The 26,578-nt window shown below is 45.8% G+C and overlaps 2 protein-coding genes across 2 annotated transcripts in view; one reads left to right on the top strand and one right to left on the bottom strand.

The window, feature by feature from the left end:
• Positions 1 to 11,494: 11,494 nt before the first annotated feature.
• On the bottom strand, positions 11,495 to 14,623 carry LOC140603538 (uncharacterized). The gene is made up of 3 exons (XM_072773925.1): positions 14,478 to 14,623; positions 13,760 to 14,363; positions 11,495 to 13,137 (listed from the first exon to the last, which is right to left on the bottom strand). The coding sequence occupies exons 1-3, from the start codon at positions 14,621 to 14,623 to the stop codon at positions 12,934 to 12,936; spliced, it is 954 nt and encodes a 317-aa protein (XP_072630026.1). The 3' UTR covers positions 11,495 to 12,933.
• Positions 14,188 to 26,578, top strand: part of KCTD8 (potassium channel tetramerization domain containing 8) — a 198,433-nt gene continuing 186,042 nt past the window's right edge. Inside the window, exon 1 of the mRNA XM_072774910.1 lies at positions 14,188 to 15,582. Coding sequence (XP_072631011.1) covers positions 14,622 to 15,582 — 961 coding nt within the window. The 5' untranslated portion in view covers positions 14,188 to 14,621. The remainder of the gene's footprint in view (positions 15,583 to 26,578) is intronic.

The raw sequence follows: 26,578 nt of genomic DNA, 5'->3' as shown, positions 1-26,578 counted from the left end.
ATGTCCTTGTTTTGTGCCACACTCTCTTCATGACTACAGCTTTGTAATACAGCTCGAAGTCTGGAATCATGATGCCTCCAGCTTCGCTTTTCTTTTTCAAGATTGCTTTGGCTATTTGGGGGTCTTTTGTAGTTCCCTACAAATTTTAGGATCGTTTGTTCTAACTCTGTGAAAAATGCTGGTGGTATTTTGATAGGGACTGCTTTCAATGCGTAGACGCTTTGGGAAGTAGAGACATTTTCACTGTATTTGTTCTTTTAATCCATGAGTTTGGGAAGTTTTTTCATTTATTTTTTGGATCTTCTTCAATTTCTTTTATGAGTGTTCTATATTTTTCAAGGTACAAATCTTTTACCTCTTTGGTTAGGTTTATTCCTAGATATTGTATGGGCTTTTGTGCAATTATGAATGGGATTGGTTCCATGATTTCTCTTTCTGCTGCTTCATTATTGGTGTATGGAAATGGAACAGATTTCTACACATTGATTTTGTATCCTGTGACTTTGCTGAATTCATGTATTAATTCAAGCAATTTTTTTGGTGGAGTCTTTCAGGTGTTCTATAGAGAGTATCAGGTCATCTGCAAATAGGGAAAGTTTGACTTCTTCCTTGCTGATTTAGATGCCTTTTATTGCTTTTTTGTTGTCTGATTGCTGAGGCTGGGACTCCCAGTAGTATGTTGAATAACAGTGGTGAGAGGGACATCCCCATCTTGTTCCTGACCATAGAGGAAAAGCTCTCAGTTTTTCCCAGTTGAGGGTGATATTAGCTGTGGGTCTTTCCTATAAGACCTTTATGATCCTGAGATGTGTTCTCTGTGTCCTACTTTGCTAAGGGTTTTTATCAAGAGTGGATGTTGTACTTTGTCAAATCCTTTTTCTGCATCTCTTGAGAGGATCATATAGTTCTTGTCCTTTCTTATATTAATGTGGTGTCTCACATTGATGATTTGCAAATATTGAACTGCTCCTACAGCCCAGGAATAAATCCCACTTGACTGTGGTGAATTATTCTTTTAATATACTGTTGAAGTCAATTTGCTAGTATTTTATTGAGAATTTTTGCATCCCTGTTCATCAGGGATATTGGTCTGTAATTTCCTTTTTTAGTGGGGTCTTTGTGTGGTTTGGTATCAGGGTAATGGCTGACCTCATAGAATAAGTTTGGAGGTTTTCCTTCCATCTCTATTTTTTGGAACAGTTTGAGAATAGGCATTAACTCTTCTTTAAATATTTGGTAGAATTTCTCTGGGAAGCCATCTGGCCCTGAACTTTTGTTTGTTGGGACATTTTTGATTACACATTCAATTTCTTAGATGATTACCAGTCTGTCCAAATTTTTCTGATTTTTCCTGTTTCAGTTTTGGTAATTTATATGGTTCTAGGAATTTACCTGTTTCTTCCAGATTGTCCAATTGGTTGATAGAAAATTTTTCATAATATTCTCTTATAACTGTTTGTATTTCTGTGGTGTTGGTTGTGAACTCTCCTCTCTGATTTATGATTTTATTTATTTGGGTCCTTTCCCTTTTCTTTTTGGTAAGTTGGCTACAGGTTTATCAATCTTCATAGTTCTTTCAAAGACCCAGCTCCTAGTTTTACTGATCTGCTCTAGTTCCTTTTGTTTCTTTATCATTGATTTCTGCTCTAATCTTTATTATTTCCCTTCTTCTGGCGGTAGGGTTAATTTGTTGTTCTTTTTCTAACTCCTTTAGGTATAACGTTAGGTTGCCTATTTGAGATTTTTCTTGCTTCTTAGAGTAGGCCTGCATTGCTATAAACTTCCCTCTTATGACTGTTTTTGCTGCATCCCAGAGGTTTTGGCCTGTCATATTTTCATTTTCATTTGTTTCCTTGTATTTTTTGATTTCTTCAATTTCCTGGTTAACTCATTCATTCTTTAGTAGGGTGTCCTTTAACTTCCATGTATTTGTGGTTTTTCCAAATTACTTCTTGTGGTTGACTTCCAGTTTCATAATGTTGTGGTTGGAAAATATGGATGGTATGAGCTCAATATTTTTATATTTGTTGAGGCCTGATTTGTGACCCAGTATATGATCTGTTCTGGAGAATGTCCCGTGTGCCCTCAAAAAGAATGTGTATTCTGCTGCTTTAGAGGAAATATTCTGAATATGTCTATTATGTCCATCTGGTCCAATGTGTCATTCAAAGCCATTGTTTGCCAATTGACCTTCTGCTTAGATGATCTATCCATCACTGCAAGTGGGATGTTAAAGTCCCCCAGTATTATTGTGTTATTATCAATGAGGTCCTTTATGTTTGTTATTAACTATTTTATATATTTGGATGCTCCCAATTAGGGGTCTTATATTTACAATTGTTAGATCTTTACGATCATGGATGCTTTATTATGATATGGTGCTCTCTTCATTTCTTGTTACAGTCTTTGGTTTAAAATCTAGTTTTTCTGATATAAGTATGACACTTCCAGCTTTCTTTTGATGTCCATTAGCCCAATAAATGGTTCTCTCTCCCCCTCACTTTCAATCTGCAGGTCCCTTTAGGTCTAAAATGAGCCTCTTGTAAGCAGCATATCAATGGGTCTTGGTTTTTTTTTTTACTTTTAGTCCATTCTCATACTCCATATTTTTGGTTGGAGCATTGAGTCAGTCCATTTCTACTTAGACTTATTATGATAGATATGAATTTAGTGCCATTGTATTACTTTAGAAGTAATTGTTTCTGGAGATTTTCTCTGTTCCTTTCTAGTCCTTATTGCTTTTAGTCTTTCTTTCCCACTCAAGAGTCCCCTTTAGTATTTCCTGCAGGGCTGGTTTAGTGGTCACAGACTCCTTTAATTGTTGTTTGTCTGGGAAACTCCTGATCTGTCCTTCTACTATGAATGAGAGCCTTGCTGGGTAGAGTATTCTTGGCTGCATATTTGTCCCATTCAGAATGTTAAATAGTTCCTGCCACTTTCTTCTGGCCTATCATGTTTCTGTGGAAAGATCTGCCTCTAATCTTATTTGCCTTCCCTTGTGAGCTACGAACTTCTTTTCCCTTGCTGCTTGTAGGATTTTTTCCTTATCTATATATTTTGCAAATTTATCCTTATGATTGTTGTTTGGAATTCTGGATCAGGCATATTACTTATATTTGTTTTGATCAGATCCCTGGCTATAACTTTTTCTTGTTCTTTCTTTTGGGATAAATTCTTCCACATTGACATTTTGTCCAAGTCTCTGTCTTCTTTTGTGTGTTAGGAAAGCCTGAACAGAAAACTGTTCCTGAGAGTAATGGCTTTATTAAGAAGAGGTCATGAAATGTTCAGGGCCTGGTCCTCCAGGAAGTGTCTCTGGTGTGTGCTGTGTGCGCTCTGCTACTGGGTTTTGGCTGCCCTTTCCCTAGGTTAACCCCCTGCAGAGTGTCTCCTTGCCTGTGGTACGGGGTGTTTGGACCTTGGCCAGAGTGTGGTAAGTTTAATTATATGTACTCCAGTCTGCTTGTTAAAAGAGACTTGATGCTACTTCCCTTAGAGTTGAAGCTTTGCAGCACTCCCTGGTCAGTAGACTTGGTGTGTGTGCAGGGGTTTGTGCTGGTCTTCCAGGGGAGGGGCCCATTGTTGCTCTGACTTTCAGTCACTCTTGCCCTTGTGATAAAGGCACTTGCAGAGTACAGGGAAATGGAGCTTGATGTAAGTGGTTTAGGCCTCCAATGTTGGCACTGTGCTGCTTACTGAAGTTAGTTTAGGAGCCGGGGAGAAAAATGGTGCCAGATGTCTCCCTTATTCCCAGAAAGGGCAGTTTGCACCCACTGCTGGCCAGAAAGGCCACCCAGAAGAGCAAATAGTCACCTTTCATGTGTCTCAGGCATCTCTGAGATCCCTGCCTTCCCTCTGTCTGTACTGGGCTGTCTGCCTGCCTGGCAGAGCAGTACACCTGTTTTATTTTAGGCAGGCCAGCTGAGTTTTAAAACTCCCAAGACTAGAGACCTGGTATGGCACAGACCTGCACTGGTCCTCTGGGAGAGGAGCTCGCCTCACCGAGACAGGTGTAAGCTTGTCCCAGGAGGGTAGTTTCACCACCACATAGGAGCTTGGAGTTTGGAGTAAAGCTAGCAAAAAGCAGGTGTCTGGGTTAGCCACCTCCAGCAGGTGTCTCTGTCCCTGTGTTCAAGGGGTGGGGGGACACAATGGTGCTGCTGGGTCTTTTGTCTCCCAAAAGGCAATGCCTCCTCTCCCAGATGCACTCCAAGAGGGGGGAGAGTCTCTCCCAGGGCATCCCACGAGATCCTGCGATGGCTGTGATCGCTCCAGCCCTCCTGCTTCACAGGGGCTGTGCAGTGCCCACCAGGTTCGACACCAACAACAGCTGGGACCTCTACAACTCTGGTCTTTGAGCCTCAATGGTTGTAAAAACTCATGAAAATCAGCCCCTCTCACTTTCCCAGTGAATGATGTTGGGGAAGCAGTTTTCCTGTGTCATCCCCTGTGCCCTCTTCTGTCTCACATCCACACTTCCCCTCTGCTACACCCACAACCCTCTTCTCCCTCAAATCAGGTCCTGCCCCTCCGACCTTCCATGACGTGGCCTCCCCTCTCCCTCTAGTTGTGCAGTTTGTTCTGTGAGTCCTCAGATCAGTTTCTTGGGTGTTCAGAATGATTTGACATTTATCTAGCTGTGCTTGAGGGACAAGGCAAGCCTGGGGTCCTCCTACTATTTCACCATTTTCCCCCTATTTTCCTCTAAAATTGCCAGTTTTCAATAGTTTTTACAAAACTGGCGATTTCATACATTTCATTCTGACCTACCAGTTTAGTGAAGGAACTTTCCCTGGCTCAGATGATTTACCCTTACCAAGGACCACAGTCAGTTGACAAACGTTCAGTCATCCTTTTGGAAGATCTCGATGTCAGGAGAGCCAATTTTACTTGTAAGTAAATATATATACTGTATTTTACTCTATCAAACTATCAGCATTCCCATCCATATTCTACATGTATAATTTTTAATAGTAGATTACCTGGGAACATTTGTTTTGAAATTATAATTACTTCTTTTTAGATTTAAGATAGCTATCAAACATTTTACAAACTGCACATCTCAGACTGAGGGGCTTATTTCAACTCATCCTGTGTTCCCAGCGGAGACAAGTATCACAGGAGAAGTATAATATTTACAATAATGCTCTCTTGGATCCATGGTAACTTCTTTTGAGGAGCATCAAGTGCCTTACATACATTCATTACCTGCCTAATCCTTTGGAAAACCCAGGAAGGAGGATAAAAAGTCAAAAAAAGTACAGAAAATGATTGAATTCCTGCTGTGATTAGGTTTTGGCTGGTGGAATCAAACCCATCAGTCAATATTCAGTTACTGATCAAGATAGTAAGTGTAAGGAAAGTTTGTAATTTGGGGGCATCTCCGAGGGAAAATCGGACTAGTTATCAGAAATCAACGTTACCGTGCCTTCTATTTTACAATCTTCTTCCAATCAGTGAGACTTTGTTTAGTTGCAGCACAGAATTGATAAATTTATGTTATGTGTATAATATTTCTAGCTAGAGACTCTTGGATCATGTTATCTGAAAGGGTTTAGAATCTGTCCTGGATCAGAATGTTATCCCCAATTTCCAACCTACAGTTTTTACCCGAAATGTCCTAAGGTTATGGAGAATTATTTTCCCTATTTCCCCAAGCTTTGGGGAGCTAAACAGTGTTTCAAGGAGACAGCTAGTTGGGCGAGATGAAATGCCAGGCCATCTGTTGCTAAATTACGCTCAACACATGCATCCCACACATATTCAATATATTAATTATATAGCCACCTTTGAAAATACGACCTCTACATCATATAAGTTAATATGAAGATGGTTTACAAAAGATTTTATTCACAAACATCTATTGATCACTTTTTATGTGTAATACACTGTACTAAGTACCCAGATATATTGAACCACAATCTATACAAAGTTTCATGAATTTCTTTCGGTATTTAACTTAATGGAGTTTTACCACATGTCACCCTAACCTTCAATAGTGTCTCTGTAAAATTTATAATATAGAATAAGAACTCATATCACATTATGTTAAGATATTTAAATTACTGGAATATGTTATATAACAGGTGCATCAAGCATCAATACATTGAGTTTTCTAAATACCTCATTTGCAAAATTTTTCATTTCATAGCATCATTGAAATTCTGACAACGGATATATGAGATTTTGGAGTGAACTAGTTCTTATACTCAGTTTTCCAACTTTCCCCAGATTCTATTGCAATCAGTGAACTTGAAGATGATATTCAGTCTCGTTCCTACCAATGTTGACCCTGCTCCGGAAGCAAACTTTTTGCTTTTTACCTTCCAGGTGGCCACTGGCCCTTGGCTTGGCTTCCTTTTTATGAGAGTGATGTGTAAGAAAAGTGTGCCCAAATTTCACGATGAAGGGGTATGATAGGTGTGAAAGGGAAACCAAAATTCTTCCACTAATAGTGTATATTTTTTCTTTCTTTCAATACTTTTCCTTTTCCTTTTCCTTTTTTTTTTTTTTTTTTGGCCAGAGAGATGCTTCTTGGTCCCCATTTCATGTGTCGATGATTCCACTCAAGTGTTGAGCTCCAGCCTCTGGTCATTGCAAGGCCTGTGATGAATTCATTTAAAAGCTACATTATCGGGGATCCCTGGGTGGCTCAGCGGTTTAGCGCCTGCCTTTGGCCCAGGGCGTGATCCTGGAGTCCCGGGATCGAGTCCCATGTTGGGCTCCCGGCATGGAGCCTGGTTCTCCCTCCTCCTGTGTCTCTGCCTCTCTCTCTCTCTAGGTCTATCATAAATAAATAAATCTTAAAAAAAATAAATAAAAGTTTAAAAAAATAAAAAAAATAAAAGCTACATTATCTTACCTAATCCTCAAAACAAGTTGAATCCCTAATGCTCTAGAGCAATGCCGTGCAGCACAGTAGCCACTGGCCACAGGTGGCCATTGAGCACTCAAAACACGACTAGTCCAGACTAAGATTTGTCATAAGTGTAAAATACCATGTTTTGAAAACTCAGTTTGAAAAAAAAAATGTAAATTATGTAATCAATAAATTTTATATTGATAACATGTTGAAATTATAATATTTTGGATATACTGGGCTAAATAAATGAACTTAGTAAAATAATTTCACCTATTTCACTTTTATTGTTTTATTTTTTTAAAAGATTTCATTTATTTATTCATGAGAGACATAAAGAGAGAGAGAGAGGCAGAGACACAGGCAGAGGGAGAAGCAAGCTCCATGCATGGAGCCCGACGTGGGACTCGATCCTGGGATCCAGGATCACACCCCGGGCTGAAAGCAGGCACTAAACCACTGAGCCACCCAGGGATCCCCATTTTTATGGTTTTAATGTGGCTACTAGTATATTTAAAATTACACGTGTGGTTGACATATTTTTATAGGACAGCACAGTGCTCTAAACAGTGCAAGGCTCCTGGTATAGAAAAGAATCTCAGGCTTTTTTTGCTTAGAATTACAAATACTAGAGTTTTGTTTCTTTTTTTGCTAAGACTTTCAACTACCTTGAGTAAGATAAACAGATACCAGGAAGGTTCCTCGAAAACCAGAAATGCAATTAGCCTCGGATACAAGGCCTTGATCACAGTCAAATGACTGAACGAAGTTTTGTTTTGCTTTTTAAAAAGAAAGGAAAGAAAAGGGCCAAGATAAATTAAACCAATGAAATGATATCAGTGTCTAGAATGATCAAGGGAAACGAGAGAGAGACACCAATGGCTAGAGACAGGGAGGGACGTGCCGGGGTGGCGTGGGGATCCTCAGGGCGGTAGGGCGATGTTACCTCAGGCCTTGTGGTAATCACATACAATTATAATAATCTGCTCGGGATCTCAGCTCTATCAGGTTGGGACGCAGCTCTACTGTCATCCCTCAGAACAATGGTGTGAAACAGACACAATAAATAGAGTGAACTCTATTACACTTGGATGGGCCTGGGACTGGGCCATCGTATCGCGGTGAGAAGTCTGTGATCTTTATTATTCCCACTGCATCCACAAGAAAATTGAAGTGGAGAGGGGGTTGAGGAACTTGCTCAAATAAAAAAGCTAGCAAGAAACAAAGTTAGATTTTTAATCCGGGTCGACCTCACTTTATTCTGTGCTCTTCTTCCGGTACCAAAAGGAGATCACCTGCCTCTCCGTGATTCTCGGCCTGGTGGAGAGATATTTTGCTTGTTGTTTTAAATGACAGATTACTTAATCTGGACGCAACATACTCTTTTTGGTCTGTTTGCTGTGCTTTTGGAGACAGTTTTGACGATATCATCTTAAAACGTGCTAGAGATGTGAAGTGATCTAGTGTAGTTTCTGATCTTATTTTTGCATGGCAACGGAGGATCCGAAGGATCTAGCTTTATGATCAACTTGGCCCAGGGAGCACGACTGGTGTCTGCAGTTTAGAGCAAAATGGTTTGGATTACAGGCATATCTCAGAGGTACTGTGGGTTCTGTTTCAGACCACTGCAATAAAGTGAGTCAGATGATTTTTTTTTTCTTTGCTTCAGTGCATGTGAAGGTCATGTTTACACCATACTGTTGCCTATTAGGTGTGCAAGAGCATCGTGTCTAAAAAACTCCACAGTGTATACGCCTTAATTAAAAAATACTTTATTGCTAAAATAAGCACACCGTCACCTAGGCTTTTAATGAGGCGCCATCTCTTTGCTGGTGTAGGGCCTTAGCTCCGAGTCGATACCTGCGGACCCATCAGGGTGGTGGTTGCTGGAAGGCCAGGGTGGCTGTGGCAACTTCTTGCAATAACTTGTGGCAATAAGACGATGAAGTCGGCCATATGGACGGCCTTCCTCTTATGAGTGATTCCTCTGTAGTGTGTGACGCCTGGTCTTCGGTAGCCTTTCACCCACAGTAGGGCCTGCAGAACTGGAGCCGATCTCCTCGCATGCCCTGCCGCGGCTCTGTTAACTCCTTCACGTAATATTGCAGACTCTTTGTTAGCACTTGCACAGTCTTCATTGCATTTTCACAGGAGTAGATTTCATCTCCAGAAATCACCTCTTTTTTGTGCTCACTCAAAAGCAGCGACCCCTCACTGTTCAAGTCATGGGATGACGTTGCGGCAAGTCCGTCCCGTCTGCAGGCCCCACTTCTGGTTCCAGTTGTCTCACTATTTCCACCACCTCTGAAGTCACCTCCTCCAGCCAAGTCTTGAGCTCCTCTGAAGCCCTCCATGAGGACTGGAATCCGCTTCTTCCGAACTCTTGTGGCTGTTGATACCTGGACCTCTCAGTCAGGTTGGTCACAAGTGCTCCTAATGGCACCGAGAATCCTGAATCCTTTCCAGAAGCTTCCAGTTTTACTCTGCGTGGAGTCACCCAAGGAGCCACTACCTGCGGCGGCTCTGGCCTTGCGAAAGGTGTCTGTCTCTGAAGTTTAAGGCTTGGAAGTCAAATGACGACTTGCCCACGGCTGCCGAGGCTGCTGTGTTCGCAGGCATGAGAAGGCAGTCTTGTCATCGCTGTCATCGGCCGTCGCCGTCGGGGTCATGGCTGGCCGGGGTTGTTGCCAATGAGCGGTCATACTAGAAAAGGACTCTTTCTTTCTGAGCAGGAGCTCTCCCCAGTGGGCAAACCGTGCTGGAGGCAGCCAGGCCGCCGTCCAGGCTCTGTTCTTTCCACTTGTGGGCATTGCGGGCCCCTCAGGGTTCAAGGGTCCTCAGGCTGGTAGGTGAGCCTGGCTGCGCCTTCGGGTCACCAGCCGCATGGTCCCTAAGCGGGGCTTGTCCTGCCCTTGAGCCTCGGAAGCGGCCTTCTGCTTCCCCTCTCTCGCTGTGAAAGTCCTGGGGCATCTTGCAGAGTGAGCCTCTTTGGCCTCCCTGGAAATCTGTTGTTCAGCCCAGCCACCTCCCCAATTACTTTAATCTCCTGGACCCTTTGCAGCACCTGCGGCTTCGTCCCCTTGAGCTTTGGGGTTCTGGAGGCAGCTCCTGGGCAGGTTCTGGAGCGCTCTGCCGTCATCTCATTCATGTGCTCAGTGGAGCAGCACGTGCAGTTTCCTTCTAGAACGTTCCCTTTGCACCTACAGCGTGGCTAAGGGCCTGGCACGCGGGTCACAGCTTTCAGCCTAGCCTAATCATTTGCAGCTTTAGGCTTCCGGTGGGCGATGAGGGGGTCCTCCCTTCACACCAACCCTGGGGGTGCCTGGGGGTCATTTATGGGCTTGATTTCACTACAGCTGTGTCTCAGCAACTGGGGAGGCCAGTGGGGGGTGGGGAGATGAGGTGTAAGCTGGGGCAGACTGGACAGTGTTCACGGGCTTGGTGATGCCCCGCGGCCGCAACGGCACATCGGAGGCCACTGAGCACCCCCTGAACGAATTACAGTGATCACCGACAAGTCTCAAATTCCGTGAGAGCTCTGAAAAATGAAGGGAGCCAATGCTGTTGGAAAAACGGTGTCCATAAACTCGCAGCATTGCCCCTAACTTTCAATTTAAAAAAAAATGCTGTACTGGTGAAGTTGCAATAAAACGGGGGGGGGGGGGCGCCCGGATAGGATTCGATGTTGGTGGCTTGGTTCCTCCAAATGATTCACTCCACAGCGTTTTCCCCTGTCTTTATTTATTTTTAAAGATTTTGTTTATTTATTTGACAGATGGAGAGAGAGCGGGTGAGCAAGTGGGGGGCTCGGCAGAGGCAGAGGGAGAAGCAGGCTCCCCGCGGAGCTGGGGCCTGGACCCCCAGGCAGGCCCTGAGCCCAAGGACACATCTACCGGTCTGAGCCACCCAAGCCCCCATTTCCCCTTCTCTTTTAGATTGAGTTTGTTTTGATCCGATTCTCTCTCCCTTCTCCTAATTCGAATGGGGAAGGAGCCGCCTTACTCCTCTCTGCGATCTTGGGGCGCAGCCCAGGTCCAGCACGGAGCTGCCGCTGTCATCCATTCACGGGGCCACTGCCTGTATATGCAGGAAATAGTCGACAAACGGAAACGCTCTGTCTCTGGGGGGCCGGGCCCCAGGCGGGGATGGCAGAGGGCAGATGGCTGTAGCGCACCACAGTGCCAGGACAGCCAGTGCCCCATCGGCCGGTGCACCTGCCCAGGTGTAAGCGCCCAGTGCTGTGGGAACACCGGTTTTGGTAAAAAGCTGAAGACTTCCAGAGAAAGTGCCATTCCAGCTGAGACCTCAGGGGAGAGATAGGGGGAAAGGATTGGGGGCGGGGCGGGTAGGAAAGGCAAGGAGAGCCTACCAGAAGGCAAGACAAAGCTGCAGATTTCAGTTTGGAGTTTGGTTGGGGGTTTTCCTTGTGGGAGGGAGTGGAAGTCACAGGAATACAGGGAGACAGGGGATTAAGGAGAACTGCTCAACCAACATCGAAGGAATTATGTTAAGAAGCAATCTATCACATGATGCAACTCATTAAGAATTTCTTTTTTTTTTTTTTTTTTAAGATTTTATTTATTTTTTCATGAGAGACACACAGAGAGAGGCAGAGACCCAGGCAGAGGGAGAAGTAGATTCCATGCAGGGAGCCCCATTGTGGGACTCGATCCCGGGACCCCTGCCGTCACAGCCTGGGCCAAGAGCAGGCTCCAAACCACTGAGCCACCCAGGGATCCCCTAATTAAGAATTTCTAAGATGATTGATTTAGAGTATGAATTTTAACCATTTAACCTTATAAGCATATTTTCTGTAATTAAAAAAATTAAAATGGATATTAACCTGATGATACTGGAGTCCTCATATTCCTAAATACATATGCATATGTATTATATGTCCGTTTCATTGCGATTCTACGGTCTGTACCATACTTATCATGAGGGATCTCTCCCTCATGATAAATGGGCTTCATTAGCAGTGGTTTGAGGCACTATTATTTATTCATCCATAAAGGTTATAAAGCTTCTATTAATTCATTTTCCAGGAACAATTATTTTAAATTCCAAATACTTTGCGCTGTTAGCTTTTAAATGAATAAGGTGAAAATCAATTCTACTTCTTAATTAGATCAGTTTATAAATTTGGGGGGATGGGCAACAGGCTTGAACAAGAGGACTGCGTGGAGACGCACACTGTAAACTCAGTTTTGAGTCTCAGGGTTGGCAGATAATGTGATTTGTTCCTTCACTGGTGCACTAGGTTCTCTTAATCTCAGGTCAATTAACTTCAAAACTGAAGTGACATTTTCTGTAGGTGTGGCTTATAAGGATCAATGAATTAGGTATTATTTATAATGCTCCAAAGAATAATCTATTATGTATAAAAGTTTGAAGTTAGTACTATTATCTCAAATCCCATACTTTTCTTTTTTTTTGGTGGATTCAGAGAAGAAATCCTAAGTCGACACTTAGAACAAGAAAAAAAAATAAAGTCGCTCCATTATTTTAACTATTAATGGATAGAGTTCAACTGTAATATTATTATAATTAGTGAAACAAACTACTTGAAGTCACAGTATACAGCCTTTTCACTTTTGTATTTTATAGTCAGTGATTATGTTTTTTTTTTTAAGATTTTATTTATTTATTCATGAGAGACACAGAGAGAGAGGCAGAGACACAGGCAGAGGGAGAAGCAGGCGCCCTGCGGGGAGCCCGATTTGGGACTTGATCCCTGGTCTCCAGGATGAGGCTCTGGACTGAAGGCAGATGCTAAACTGCTGAGCCACCCAGGGATCCCCTCTTTATGTTTTTGAACACAAAAGGATGCCCCAGGTGGATAGCCACAGGAAGGGAGATGTGTCATTTGCACTGCTATCCTAACTCTTTGGGGGGTGGGGTGGGGGTAAAGGGAGAGAGCATCTTAAGCAGCCTCCACACCCTCAGAGCCAGGTGTCCTGGGGCCGGGGCTGCATCCCAGCGCCCTGGGACCATGACCCAGGGGTCAGGCTCAGGTGTCCTGGGGCCGGGGCTGCATCTCAGCACCCTGAGACCATGACCCAGGGGTCCGGCTCTCAGCCTAACTCCGGAGTCCCACTTTCACCCAGCAGGCCACGGAGGCGCCTCTCTCCTGACCCTTCACCGCCAGCAACTTTGCTCCTGCAGACTGCACCTGTGCTGCGCACGCACGTACAGGTGGGGATTCCGGTGAGCTCCCATCCCGGTCGAACCGTCGCGGTTCCAAGGCTGATGGCACAAGCCACTCCTCTCGCCCTGCCCTGCGGAGTGAAAGGGAGACGGGGAGAGGTCAGCGCAGGGCGCTCACCGGTCTGCGCTGGGAGGTAGGAGCGGGACGCGGACTTCAGTTACCCCTTTTCCTCCGTAAACATTTTTTAAAGCATTTGCAATGAATCAAAAAATGAAAAGATAAAAAAGAAAACAGTGACATTACACGCAGCCCCTTATTAGTGTTGCGGACGGACATCGTCGGCTACACGCGGCGCCCCTCGCTGCAGGTGCGGCCGGGACCATCGAGGCCCGCAGGGGCCCCTCACCCCGCCAGGTGCGGGAAGCGCGGCGGAGATGCGCGGAGTCTTGGACCGGAGAGCCCTGGGGCCCCGACGCCCCCGACCCCCCTAATCCCTCCGCGGCCAAGGCAAGGGCGAGGGAGGAGGAGGACGGATGGACGGATGCCCGCGCGGACGGCGCGGACGCGGGAACCACCCCGGCGCGCAGGGGGCTCCCCGACGCTCCCCGCACCCCCCCCCCAATCCCTCCGCGGCCAAACTCCTGTCTCCGGGAGAGCAAAGGCGAGGGAGGAGGAGGAGGAAGACGGCTGGATGGACGGCTGGACGGATGCGTGCGCGGATGGAGCGGAGGCGGGGGCCGCGCCGTCCTCACCCCGGCGCGCAGGGGGTCTCCGACGCCCCCCCTCCTCCCTCCGGGGCCAAACTGCTCTCTCCGGTCGAGCAAAGGTGAAGGAGGGGGATGAGGAGGAGGAGAAGGAGGACGGATGGACCGATGCGCGGAGGGAGCGGATGCGGGAGCCGCGCCGTGCGCACCCCGGCGCGCAGGGGTCTCCGACGCTCCCCGCCCCGCCCCGCCCCCCCAATCCCTCCGCGGCCAAACTCCGGTCTCCGGACGAGCAAGGGCGAAGGAGGAGGAAGAGCAGGAGGACGACGGCTGGACCGAAGCGCGCGGAGGGAGCGGGTGCGGGAGCCGCGCGGCCCACACTCCCGCGCGCAGGGGGGCTCCCCGCAGTCCCCGTCCCCTAGCGGGAGCCCCGTGCCCGGCGGCCGGCGCGTATCCCTTTAAGTGACAGCTGTGGCTCGGGGCCCGGTCCCGAGTTGACGTCAGCGCCGCCTCCCGGGTGCGGGGAGCGGGGAGCGTCTCCGTCCGCGCCCGGGCTGCGCTGCGGCCCCTCCCCCCGCCCTCCCCGCGGGGAGCCGCGCGGCCGCCCACGAGCCTCTCGCACTTTCCCGCCGTCGCCCGGGAGCAGCGGCCGCTGCAGCCCCAGCTCCTGCTCCTGCTCCTGCTCCTGCTCCAGCTCCAGCTCCTGCTCCTGCTCCTGCCTCCTGCTCCTGCTCCTCCTGCGCCTCCTCCGCCTCCGCCCGCGCGCCGCTCCCCCGATGGAGCCCGAGCGCCGGCGCCGCCGCCGCCGCCGCCGCCCCGAGCCCTGAGCGCGGACGCCGCGGCCCGAGCGAGCCCCGACGCGCGGGGCCGGGGAGCGGGAGGCGCCGGCCGGCGGGGGCAGCGGCGGCGCATGGCCCTCCAGGACCCGGGCGAGGGCGGCGGCGGCGGCGGCGGCGGCGCGGTGCTGCCCATCAGCGAGATGCTGGCGGCGCCCGCCGCCCCGGGGCCCCGCGCGCCGTCGCCCTTCCCCGAGGTGGTGGAGCTGAACGTGGGCGGCCAGGTGTACGTGACCAAGCACTCGACGCTGCTCAGCGTCCCGGACAGCACGCTGGCCTGCATGTTCGCGCCCGCCAGCCCCCGGGCCGGCGCCCGCCGGAGGGCCGAGCTGCCCCGGGACAGCCGCGCGCGCTTCTTCATCGACCGCGACGGCTTCCTGTTCAGGTACGTGCTGGACTACCTGCGCGACAAGCAGCTGGCGCTGCCCGAGCACTTCCCCGAGAAGGAGCGGCTGCTGCGCGAGGCCGAGTACTTCCAGCTGGCCGACCTGGTCAAGCTGCTGGCGCCCAAGGTCACCAGGCGGGGCTCGCTCCACGACGAGGGCTGCCAGAGCGACCTGGAGGACAGCGGCTCCCAGGGCAGCGGCGACGCGCTCCTGCAGCGAGGGGCGGCGGGGGCGCCCTCGGGGGGCGGGGGCGGGGGCCCGGGCCCGGCGGGGGCGGGGGCGGGGGCGGCGGGGGGCCGGCGCTCGGGCTTCCTGACGCTCGGCTACCGCGGCTCCTCCGCCGCCGCGCGGGAGCTCCAGGCCGACGCCCGGTTCCGGCGCGTGGCGCGCATCCTGGTGTGCGGGCGCATCGCGCTGGCCAAGGAGGTCTTCGGGGACACGCTCAACGAGAGCCGCGACCCCGACCGGCCGCCCGAGAAGTACACGTCCCGCTTCTACCTCAAGTTCACCCACCTGGAGCAGGCGTTCGACCGCCTGTCCGAGGCCGGCTTCCACATGGTGGCGTGCAACTCCTCGGGCAGCGCCGCCGCCGCCAGCCAGTACCGCGACGACAAGGTCTGGAGCAGCTACACCGAGTACATCTTTTTCCGTGAGTTCCCTGCTCCTCCCACCTGCGGCGGCTCGGCCCCCCACCCCCGGGCAGGGGTACTGGGCGGCGGGGGGGCGCTCAGGGCCCGGGCAGGTGTCCCGAAAGGGCAGGTGTCCCGGGCAGGGGCTGGGTCGCTACCGGGGATGAGGGGCTTAGAGCCCTGGCTGGAGCCCTGATGGGGCAGGTGTCCCGGGGGGGGGGGGGTTGCTTACTCCGGGGCGAGGGGCTTTCCCTGTACGGTTGGTCACGCAGCTCACGCGTTGGACGGACGGGCTCGCGCCCTGGGAACTGCCTCGGGTCCCCGTGGTCCGCGGGTGGGGGTCGGGGGTCGGGGGTCGGGGGTCGGGAGCGTGCCCTCCCCAGCCGGTCCCTTCCTGAAGTTCTTGGCTTTGCCCCCGCGGGGGAGACGGGAGCGCGGCGCTGGGCTCGCGTCCTCTTCTGTGGGCTTGGGCTGGATTGGGGCGGGGGGAGCCGCGGGGGGCTCGGTGGGGCTCCCCCGGGCTGTCTGCAGGCGGTGCGGGGCTGGCGCGGGGGTCACCGCGGCAGGTGCTCCCGAGCGCCCCAGGCCCGGGCGGGCAGCGGCGGGCGGGACCCAGGTGCGCTCCCCGGGCGGCCCCGCACCGCGGCGGAGGGACCGGGAGCGCAGGTGCCTTCAGCCGCGCGGGTGCAGGTTAGGGACGGGCGCGTGCGCGCGCGGCTGTGCGGTTGTGCTCCCCTCCGGGGTACCTCAGGTGCAAAAGGGGGACCGAGCCCACTTTCCCGGGGCGCGGGGGGCGGGGGGGGACGGGCCGTGAGCTTCCGAAACCGGAGAATGAGCGTGAGGCTTTGGGAAGCGTTTGGCGCGGCGCTGTGTGCAGGGGCTCCCCGGGATCAGGGACACGCCCGGTATCCCAGGGGCTGGGGGCTGGGGCCTGGGGGGGCGGTGGCAGTCGGCGACGCTTGGAGGATGCGGGGAGGCCACCACCAGGGGGCTGTTAGGACAAGGGAAGAGCCCGCCGGGATGGAACAGCATGGGCAACTCGCTTGTCGACTTAGGGAGTCTCCTTGACAGCCTGGGATAGAGACCAGCCTTCGTTGGTGCTGTTTCTTTTGGGAAATCACTCCGTTTGGAAACTGGACTGTTTACTGTTGCATTTTATGTAATTGGAGAAGTGGAAAGGACTTTTTATCTATCATCATCTACCATCTATCTATCTATCATCTATCTATCTATCATCATCTATCAATCATCTATCATCATCAATCTATCATCATCTATCATCTATATCTGTCATCTATCTATTTATTTATGCACAGGTGCAAGCTTGATATTGGAAGGTGCGCATTGGTATATCCTAGTAATCTGGGAGGTAGGATGACAAAGCCCCCACACACTGGGCCTGACTGTTGGATGGGTCCTGTTTAATAGAGCTGGATTTCCTGTGAAAACCATTTCCCAGAGGCGCGGAGAAAGTGCCCATGGAAGTCGTAAAGAAGGACACGCTTGTCCTCCTTATATCAAAGTATTATTTGTTGCACAGTGTAAAGTTTGCTGGAGAAGTTGCCTAAAGGAAGGTGATAGTTTATTGCTTATGTCAAGTTGGGATCTTTTCTATGTATATTAAGGAATTAAGACATGTTATCTTTAGCGTCCCAGGTTACATTTTATCCTTTGTCAAGAGTAGAACCCTTATTAACATTATGGCTCTTAAGCATTTATGTCATTCCAACGTGGATATTTTTCCAGGCATCTTAGGATGAGATGAACTTTTGACTCTCTTACGGCTAGAGGGTTTTTGTTAGAAAAGATACGAGCATCAGTGCTCAGTGGTTAAGATTCTTGCATTTTGGGATCTTTCACAAGTGTTGGCCTCTTTTTGTCCCCTGGAGAGTTGTGGACTTGAACACGTTCATTGCTTTATGCAGAGACCATAGGTTGTCTCCAGATTATGAAAACATCCCTTTAAAAAAGTTTGTTGCAGTGGGAAACTCATGCAATTTAACTAATTAGGTAATCTGAGATATTTGGAATTTAGGATATTTAACTTCGGGAGCCAGAGGAAGTGTCAAACAAAACAAAATATTCCTATTACAAGTAACTATGTGCAGAGTGGTCACATAACTAACGAGTTGTGAGCTTCATTCATAAAAGTCCTAGGAATCTAAGCACCCCATAGACTTCCTCACTGATTATTCTATGTGAGGGGGGGGGATACACATTCCCAGATTAAATAATGTTATGAAGTGTATTCTAGTCATCGACTAGTCAAATGCAATATAAAACAAACCAATTTGTGGTGTGAAATTTATCTTGAATCCTATTGCATATGCACTTATTTTTTTGTTTTGTGTAGATTGTAGCATATTTTCATAGATTTTTTTTTGCACAGGATTTCTTTTAATATTGGTGAATGAGCGTACACCGTAAAATTTTTTATATTTCCATTCCCTTCAGCTTAGGTAATAAGTATATGGAGTATAATAATTTTGTTTAGCAGTCTCTATGTAAAAAAAAACAAAAAAACATCAGTGTTACTCATAAAAACAAAATTATTGGGTGAACCTGTGTGCCGTGTTTTAAAAGGCAGAAAGGGATCTTCTTATTTTTTATTTCCCCTTTGACACAGTTTTTTCAACCAATATTTATTTTAGTGTATGACATGTATCACTCATTTTAACACTTTTTAAAATTCAGGCTGTGTGTGAAATTAGCAGCATGAAGCTGCTCTGAAAACTGTAGAATTGTAGTTTACACACTGGGCCATCAATTTTAGCTCCATCGATTGTAGCTCCTCACTCCCTCTCCCCCTTGGCCCCTGAGTTTCTATACAGAGGGGAAGACAGCGGCGAATGGTTCAGTAATCCCAGACAATGCCAATTTACCAATTATGTGATCCGGGTTAAATTATTTACTTCTTCTACGTCTCCATTCCCCTACCTGTATAGTGGGGGTTGTTATAGTACCAGTGTTAGAGGATTTGAGAATACATGTAGAGTGCTTAGACCAGCGCTTGACATGTGGTAAAGGCTTAACAAATGTTAGAGGTTGCGGTGAAGAGTCATATCACACAGAGTGTATTATTCTTGTCAATTTTAAATTTTAACTCTAAGTATAGTTGACTTAGTTAATTAAAGTTAACCAGGAAATGGTTTTGCAATTAAATGATAGCAGAATAAAGTCTCAAAGGTTTGACACGACCGGGTTAATAACAAGTTCGTCCTTAGAACTTGGATTTTCCAGGCCAAGTTCAAGCCACCTGGGTTTGCCAGTCATAACTACAGTTAGGTTTTTTGGCTCGACTCCAACAGAACTCTCTTCTGATTCAGGGCCAAGAAATGTTTTAATGCTTTCTACCAGAACTTGAAAGTTTGGTAATATTTTCTGACAAACACTGAGCGAGATTCATGATCTCCTTAAGTGCTTGTACCCAAGTCATTGGGTTCCGATGCTCAAGGTTATATACAGGCTATTAAACATTAAATACCAACTTCATTTGGCTAGATGGACGCTTTTATCTATTCTCAGAGTTGACTCATTATTTCACCTAGTCCTTTAGGCTCCGCAGCCTATACCAATGGTATTACCATTCTTTAAAGGGTATTACCCCCTTTAACACTGAAGATTGTCCTTTCTTGAAAGAAAGCGGAGTGGTTTTTGTGCTTTCTGTATTTTTTTTTGGGGGGGGGTGTCTGCTAGATGTGCTTGTGGCTATTTTCAGCTACATCTGGAATACAAGATATTTTACGTTGGTATTTTGTACTACGTGGACAATAAATGGTTATAGGTTTGGTATGTGCCATGCGGACTACTCAGAGTTAGGTCCTTTGTCCTCATCATCAGTGTGCTTACGCCGATATTTAAGCTCTTAAAGTGCTTCTGTTTTGTATTCCATATGTTGGTTGAGTAATATTTGGTGTGAAAGTATACATTTCTCGAAGGTGCATTTGATTTTCTTTGTTTGGTATGCATACTTTTTGTCGTGGTATGTGAGAGTGCCGGAACTAGGAATTAATGCGATTACTGAACAGAGTTATGAATTCTCATTTGCATGGATTTTCATAACTACTCTTTCAAATCTATTTTGGGTTATTTGTGTTGGGTTGAAGTAGCTAGTTGAGTTGAAAATATTCAAATAGTCCTTCAGTCCTATGTGAGGAGGCCTGTGTAGCCAAAGCTTTCTAAAAAACATCTTTAAAAAGTCCCTCTATTTAGATGCATACGTTTAGAGTTTTAGATTGTTTTCTGGTCTAAACGTGGGTTCTACTTTTACCACCAAACATTGTATGGAAAAGAATTTTATTAATCGTTTTTTAAAAGGATGGTTCTTTTCCTCCTAAAGAGTTACTAGTTATTTTTATAAGTATAATGTGAAAATTTCTTTTGCAATCACATGACTGAATGACTTCTGAGTCAGTGGAGAAGAAGCAAAAGGAGCGGATAACTTTTTAAACACCAACATCCTGATTTCATGCAAGTAGGTGAAATAATAAAGCGGACAGAAAATGACAAAAACCTTGGAGTGCAAGAAGTCTGGAGGCGGTGCTACGGCATCGGCTCCTGTTTAAGGGCATTAAGCTTTTGTATCTCGCATAGTACTGTCTCTGAAGTTGATTTTTTTTTTAAGGTTTATCTATTTACGTGAAGGGCAGGGAGGGGCAGAGGGAAAGGGAGAGAGGGAATCTCCAGGGGATTCCACGCTGAGCTCAGGGCCCCACACCAGGCTTGACCTCAAGACCCTGACATCATGACCCGAGCGGAAATCAAAAGTCTGATGCTTAACCAACCGAGCCACCCAGGTGCCCCAGACTTGATCTTTTTCTGTAGGGTCATGACGTCAGCTTTCTCTGCTACTCCCTACAGCTTCTTATCGGTCACTCAGATTGTGAAGCCAACAGACTAAATGATATAAGTTTTATTGGCAAAATTCTTTTTCTTTTGTAGCTCAGATTGCCAGAACTCACAGTGTGTGTGTGTGTGTACGCCTCAGTTTAAAAGAATCCCCTGGAAAAAAGAAAAATAATCTGCACGAAAATAAGCATCTATTATTATCTATTTTACTGTCACGAGGTATTAACCGGCATTAGTTAAAAAATCTGGAAATGACTCTCAGCCTGTCATTTGAAAGTAGCTCTTGTTTGATTATGAAAGTAATATGTGCATTTTTAAGAATTTTTTAAAAGAAAATTAAAAAAAAATCACCAACAGTAACTGCTGATAAAATCTTATTTTATTTTCTTCCAGTCTTTTTCCTATGCGCTATACAAATGGTTTACTATGCAAATGGTTTGTATGCGGTCTTTGTTTTGTTTTGCACATTTATTATACTTAATGACATTTCCCCGTGACATTAACATTTTTTATTGGCATCTTAGATAATACAAGTACAATACATGTCCTTTGCCACAGACGGTGTTATATATTATAAATAAGTGTTGGTGTTAAATATTTCCCCTGTAAGCATAGAAAAATAGTTGATTCTTTTCAAAATGCAGAATGTGTAATAAAAAGAACATTTACCGTGACCTAATTTTGTGATGTATTTTACATACATTACTTATTTACTTCTCATAACGTTCCTTGACCTTGGTTCCCTGCCACTCCTGTTAGGAAGCTATGATTTGAAAAGGTTACCTAACATCCGTGCGTTGTGGGACTGAGATGGAGTTTGAGTAGTTCTTACTTCAAAGCCCTTCCTCCTAAACATAAAAATTATACCAGTTTCATGCAGTCAATTTGACAAGTATATTTCATTGTCTACTGAGTACTTACAACTTAGCTCTATAAGCAAACAAAGAAGGTAGTGTGAACTATATCTGAATCAACTATTTCTACGTTAAATTTCCATAAGAATACAGTAAATAAATATTTTTTGTCTTTGCTTGATAAAGGGTTAATTTTTATTGAATAAGGCTACCATATTTTTGAATGTTTTTTAAAGTAAAGAAAACAAACCATTTGACTCAATTTAGCACTTTTTGGGGGGAACAAGTAGTATTTATAGGTTAAACTGGCTTGAATTTAGACAGTGCTATGATAGTCACATACTCCTTTTTTCTTTTTCTTTTCTTTTTTTTTTAAGATTTTATTTATTTGAGAGAGAGAGAAAGCACAGAAGGAGAGGGAAGCAAGCTGAGCAGAGAGCCCACGTGGGGTGGGGCTTGATCCCAGGACCCTGAGATCATGACCTGAGCTGAAGGCAGACACTTAGGGACTGAGCCACCCAGGCGCCCCACATACTCCTTTGCTATAGAAAATTCATTTTTACTTGGTGTGTGAGAGCTCATTTTATATGTCCTATTCTTAGAAGGTGGCATACGGAAGAGGCTATTTTAGTTGAAATCAATTTTGTTAATTACATATAGTCAATTGGTTCTGGATATTGGTTAATGACATTAAATTATATACTTAATATAATTAACTTCAAAACAGTATTAAATACCAGCTGGGTATTGAGATTGACTTTTGGTATTTCTGAAACCTTACTGTGGGAATACGTATATATACGTAAATAATATGTCTTTTGTATTTAAATGTGTATCTGAAGGACTGGGAAAGTAGCATTTTAGGTTACCCTTCAGTTTACACTTACTTACAGGTGTCATGCTTTAAACCCGCTTTTGAATGAACTTCAAGGTATTTGAGTGACCTGTCAGCATTTAGTAGCAGCCACTATCCCGCCAGATGTGCTGGTGGCTCTTCTAATCGAGTTGTTCATTCTTTCATGAGTGAGAGGCTTTGCCATCAGAGGTTTGGAAAGGAGTTCCCTAGAGAGGAGAACGACTTCATTCATTGGGTTTCAAAGTTACTCTAACAGGTTAAGTTACTTCGCAGGTCCTAAGGGTGATGGTGAACCTCCCTAACTGCTGACTCAAATAGACCTGTCTCGTCCCTCTCCATTGTAAACTTCCCATTATTCATTTTTGTGTGCGAGCATCTCATGAAACCTAATGATCCTACAAGGCTAGGTGTATTTTGCACCTTCGAAATCAAAAGTAGATGGGGTGTTTTATGCTGAACTTGTATTACTTGCAAGTTTACGTCCTAACTAACCCATTGGGTCTTCTTAAGTGTATTCTTTGGTATCAAAGTCATGCGACACTGGGTGACCCTTGCGGTGGAGTCATTTTGCCCTCAGTCTCTCCGCTTGCCTAGATGTGGGACCCTTACTACTGCATTCCTACAATATGTAGTTTCCTTTCTCTCCCTTTATTCCTTTCTTGATAGATCTCATTTTCCCTAACTTTATTGAGACATCAATGACATGCAACGTTTAGAAAGTTTAAAGTATACAACATGTTGATTTAAAATTTTTTTTATATTTTACTTTTATTCATATCTATTTGTATTTATATTTTTTACATTATTTTTTATATTTAAATTCAGTTTGCTAACATATAGTATAACACCCAGTGCTCATCCCATCGGGTGCCCTCCTCACTGCCCATCACCCAGTCACCCCGTCCCCCCCCCCCGCCCACCTCCCCTTGCACAACCCTCTGTTTCCCAGAATTAGGAGGCTCTCATGGTTTGTCTCCCTCTCTGATTTTCCCCACTCAGTTCCCCTCCTTTCCCTTATAATCTCTCTCACTGTTTCTTATATCCCCGTATGAGTGAAGCCATATGATGATACAGCATGTTGATTTGATGCATTTATGTATTGATGAGCACTATGGTGTTGGCCAGTGCCTCACTGTCACATAATTACCATTTCCTTTTATGGGGTCAGAATGTTTAAGATCTACTTTAACAGTTTTCAAGTATATAATATGGTATTTATTGTTAACTATAAACTCAGTGCTGTGCGTTAGGTTCCCAGAACTTAATCATCTGATGATTGGAAGCTTGTACCCTTTGACTGACATCTCCCCATTTCCCCCATCTGTCAGTGCTTGGTAACCACAATTCTCTTCTGTTTCCACAAGCCTTGTTTCCTTAGATTCCATTGTCTAATTGGTATCATAAGGTATTTGTCTTTCTTCGTCTGACTTATTTCATTTAGGCTAATGCCCTCAAGGTGCCTCCGCGTTGTCACAAATGGCAGGATTTCTTCCTTTCTCTTGGCTAGATGATATTCTGCTCCATATACACCACACCTGCTGCATCTGTTCATCTACTGACGGACATCTAGGTTGGATCCATGTCTTGGCTAGGGTGACTAGTGCTGCGATAAACACGGGCGTGCGGACATGGCTTCGAGGTCCTGTCTTCATTTCCTTTGACATGTGACAGTCTCGTTTCATGTTGATCTTCGGCATTAGTCCTTTCCTTGAAAATTGATACCAAGTCTTTTGTGTTCTCAGCTCCTGATGCAGTGGCTACTACACATTAAGCACCCAACAAATGTTACTTTTTTGGAAAAAACTGTGCGAATTAATGAGCCAAAGACGTTGGCGGTTCCATGGAGGTAGTTACTGACTTGAGATTTAGTATCACTTCGGCTATTGCGGGATTACCAGGCTGTACCACCACCCCCCACCCCAAGGGACGAGACCTACGACTATGAATGAGAGAGATACTGGATTTAAATGCTGATCTCAGTCAACTTTATGTAATTGTGAATTATGTTATTAGGTATGAATGTATTAGCAAGAGGCAAAGACCTGAGACGTTGTTATGCAGGTTCCTATGGAGAATGAAAATAAGTAAAAATGTCAAGAAAAATAGGGGTGCAGATTAAAATAACGTCACAAACGAACTTGTTAGCCTTATGAACATACGCACAGAGGCCCACACTCATTTATTTATTTTTAGATGGTATGAAGGATGTTGGGCAAATGCTCCATGCTGCAACCTCTCTGCAACCTCGTTGCCGAGGACTTGCTTTTCACAACATCTTAGATGTGGAGAGGCTGCTACCCTCCAGACGTAGTTCCGTCCTGCTGTGGTGAAATATAAGGCCAGGGATTATCTGACTACACTGGTAGGTATTTGCAAAGGCGAGGACTTGGTTAACTATTTTGCAATCTCCACTCTTAGTTTTTAAAAGGAACCTTAAAATATGCCTAACAGGTATTACTGTTTTATGATTTTCAGTATTTTTTACTTATATGTGTTGACCTTGTGTCAAGGTAGTTAACAATCATCACTCAGCTTTGCTGGCAGTAACAGCACACGCTTTATGATACTGGTGAATGCTCGTTATTTCAATGTTTATCCACCAAATTTAGTTCGATGCTTGTTCAGCAGTTAAACTTAGAATGTTATTTCTACCATATTGTAACCATTCTCGTGATAAAATCTATTTCAAGGGGAGAAAGTTAAATACAACAGAAGACTATAAATTTAAAAACCATATAGTATTGACTACTTGTCACCAGAAGAGCGGGTGATTTGACCATTCAGCTGTGTTACTTCCATTTCTTTCACTAGTTAAAATAACCAAACCTTGAGCATAGATGGGATTCACAATATATTGCTCTTTCTCATCATTTTGGATAGTTAGAAAGCTGTAGTTTCTGGCATAAGGAGGATAGGGAGAGCAGTAGTGTGTTTAGGGGGAGATGGTACCAGAATCTGCTGGTTCCCACTCCGAAGAGTAAAAGCCTTGAACACTATGAATAGTTCCCTACTTTTTGGTCAGATTCCCTGACAAATTCTGGATGGAGCTTTGAGATCTTGGGAAAATAACTTAATCTCCCTCCTGAAGGGAAAGTGAGGGAAAATGATACTCATGGCTCTGTTATGAGGATTAAATGAAGAAATCAAATAAAAACACTTAGAAGAAATATTAGGCACAAATTAAATGCTCAATGTATGTTAGGATCTCAGATCATGTAACTAATCCCATTTCTGTACATTATTAATTCTCAGCTCCAGATTTCTTCTCTTTTCCTTTTTGAGTAAATTGATCACGGTACCTATTCAGATTGCTCTGAAAAGGTCTCATCATCATCATTAGTAAAATTTTTACAAAAATTATTGACCTACGAAGTATAAAACCAATGTCAGAATATCATTAAAGTAAATTCATTCTAGTTGGTTCTTCGTTGCTTAGGAAAAAAAATTATACTTTTTAAAAATTATTTTATTTTATTTTATTTTTTTAAAATTACACTTTTCTAGGTTTAGTGCTGGCCACTGGTCAGTTTGGACACAATTTACAAGAATGCTGGCATTCACTGGTTATTGTCTCAAACTATGGTCTGTATTTAGGTAAAGCACCTCCTAATCATATTTCATATTTGTATTTCCGGTGAATGCATTTTGATTTGATTTTCAGCAATTTTGTGCAAGCGAACAAATTGTTAGAGGGCCAGGTGGGCTCTAACATTGCTCAGAGTTTGGGCACTTGGCCAAAAATTTTAGGCTAGAAATTGGATTTAAGTACGTTATTTCCGCAATTTTGAGAAAACCGTGTGTGCTTTCAACTCATCAGCTCCTATTGAAACTCTGCTACCTACTTGGAATGTAAGTTTTTTAGTTGCTGGAAGCCCAGGTATTTGAAGGGAGCCAGGAGATGTGCGGCAGATGCTCAGAGCCACTCGGAGGTAATCCTCCCATAGTCTGATCCCTTTCCTTTTGGTTGGTGGAAGCTGCGTCTAGGAGGTCTCTTTACACGTGGAGGGTGATGGATCATACATGTGATTCCAGTGACTTCTGTGTTATTTCTAAGTTTAGGGTGTCCAGTGTGTTACTTTGACACGTTTATATGCTGTATTGTGCTTGCCCGGGTGTCAATAGTCACGACGTTACCCGGTTAGAGTGCAGTTGGCGGTTAGATCCTTGGGGCTTATTTGCCACGGGCTACGGTTTGCACCATTACACACCATCGTTCTTAGTGCTTCCCCCAACGATCCCCTGTCGTCACCACTTTACTCCATTTTTCACAGGTTTAACTTTGTAAGATCCCGCGTATAAGTGGCGCCATAGGGTCCTCGTCTTTGCCCTACACAAAGGTGCTTAGTTAGCCCAGGTTGCTAGGGCGACGTGCTCCAGGTGCCTCCTGGTGCTCACAGTCAGCAGTAGATCCCTCTGGCTGGCGGCTGGCGGTGCCACGCCGTGTGCACCTGCCACACC

The sequence above is a fragment of the Canis lupus genome, chromosome 14 (assembly GCF_048164855.1).
Source record: "Canis lupus baileyi chromosome 14, mCanLup2.hap1, whole genome shotgun sequence".
Taxonomy (NCBI): Eukaryota; Metazoa; Chordata; class Mammalia; order Carnivora; family Canidae; genus Canis; species Canis lupus.
Note: the sequence above shows the minus strand (reverse complement) of the source record. Positions and strands in the feature narration are given on the sequence as shown.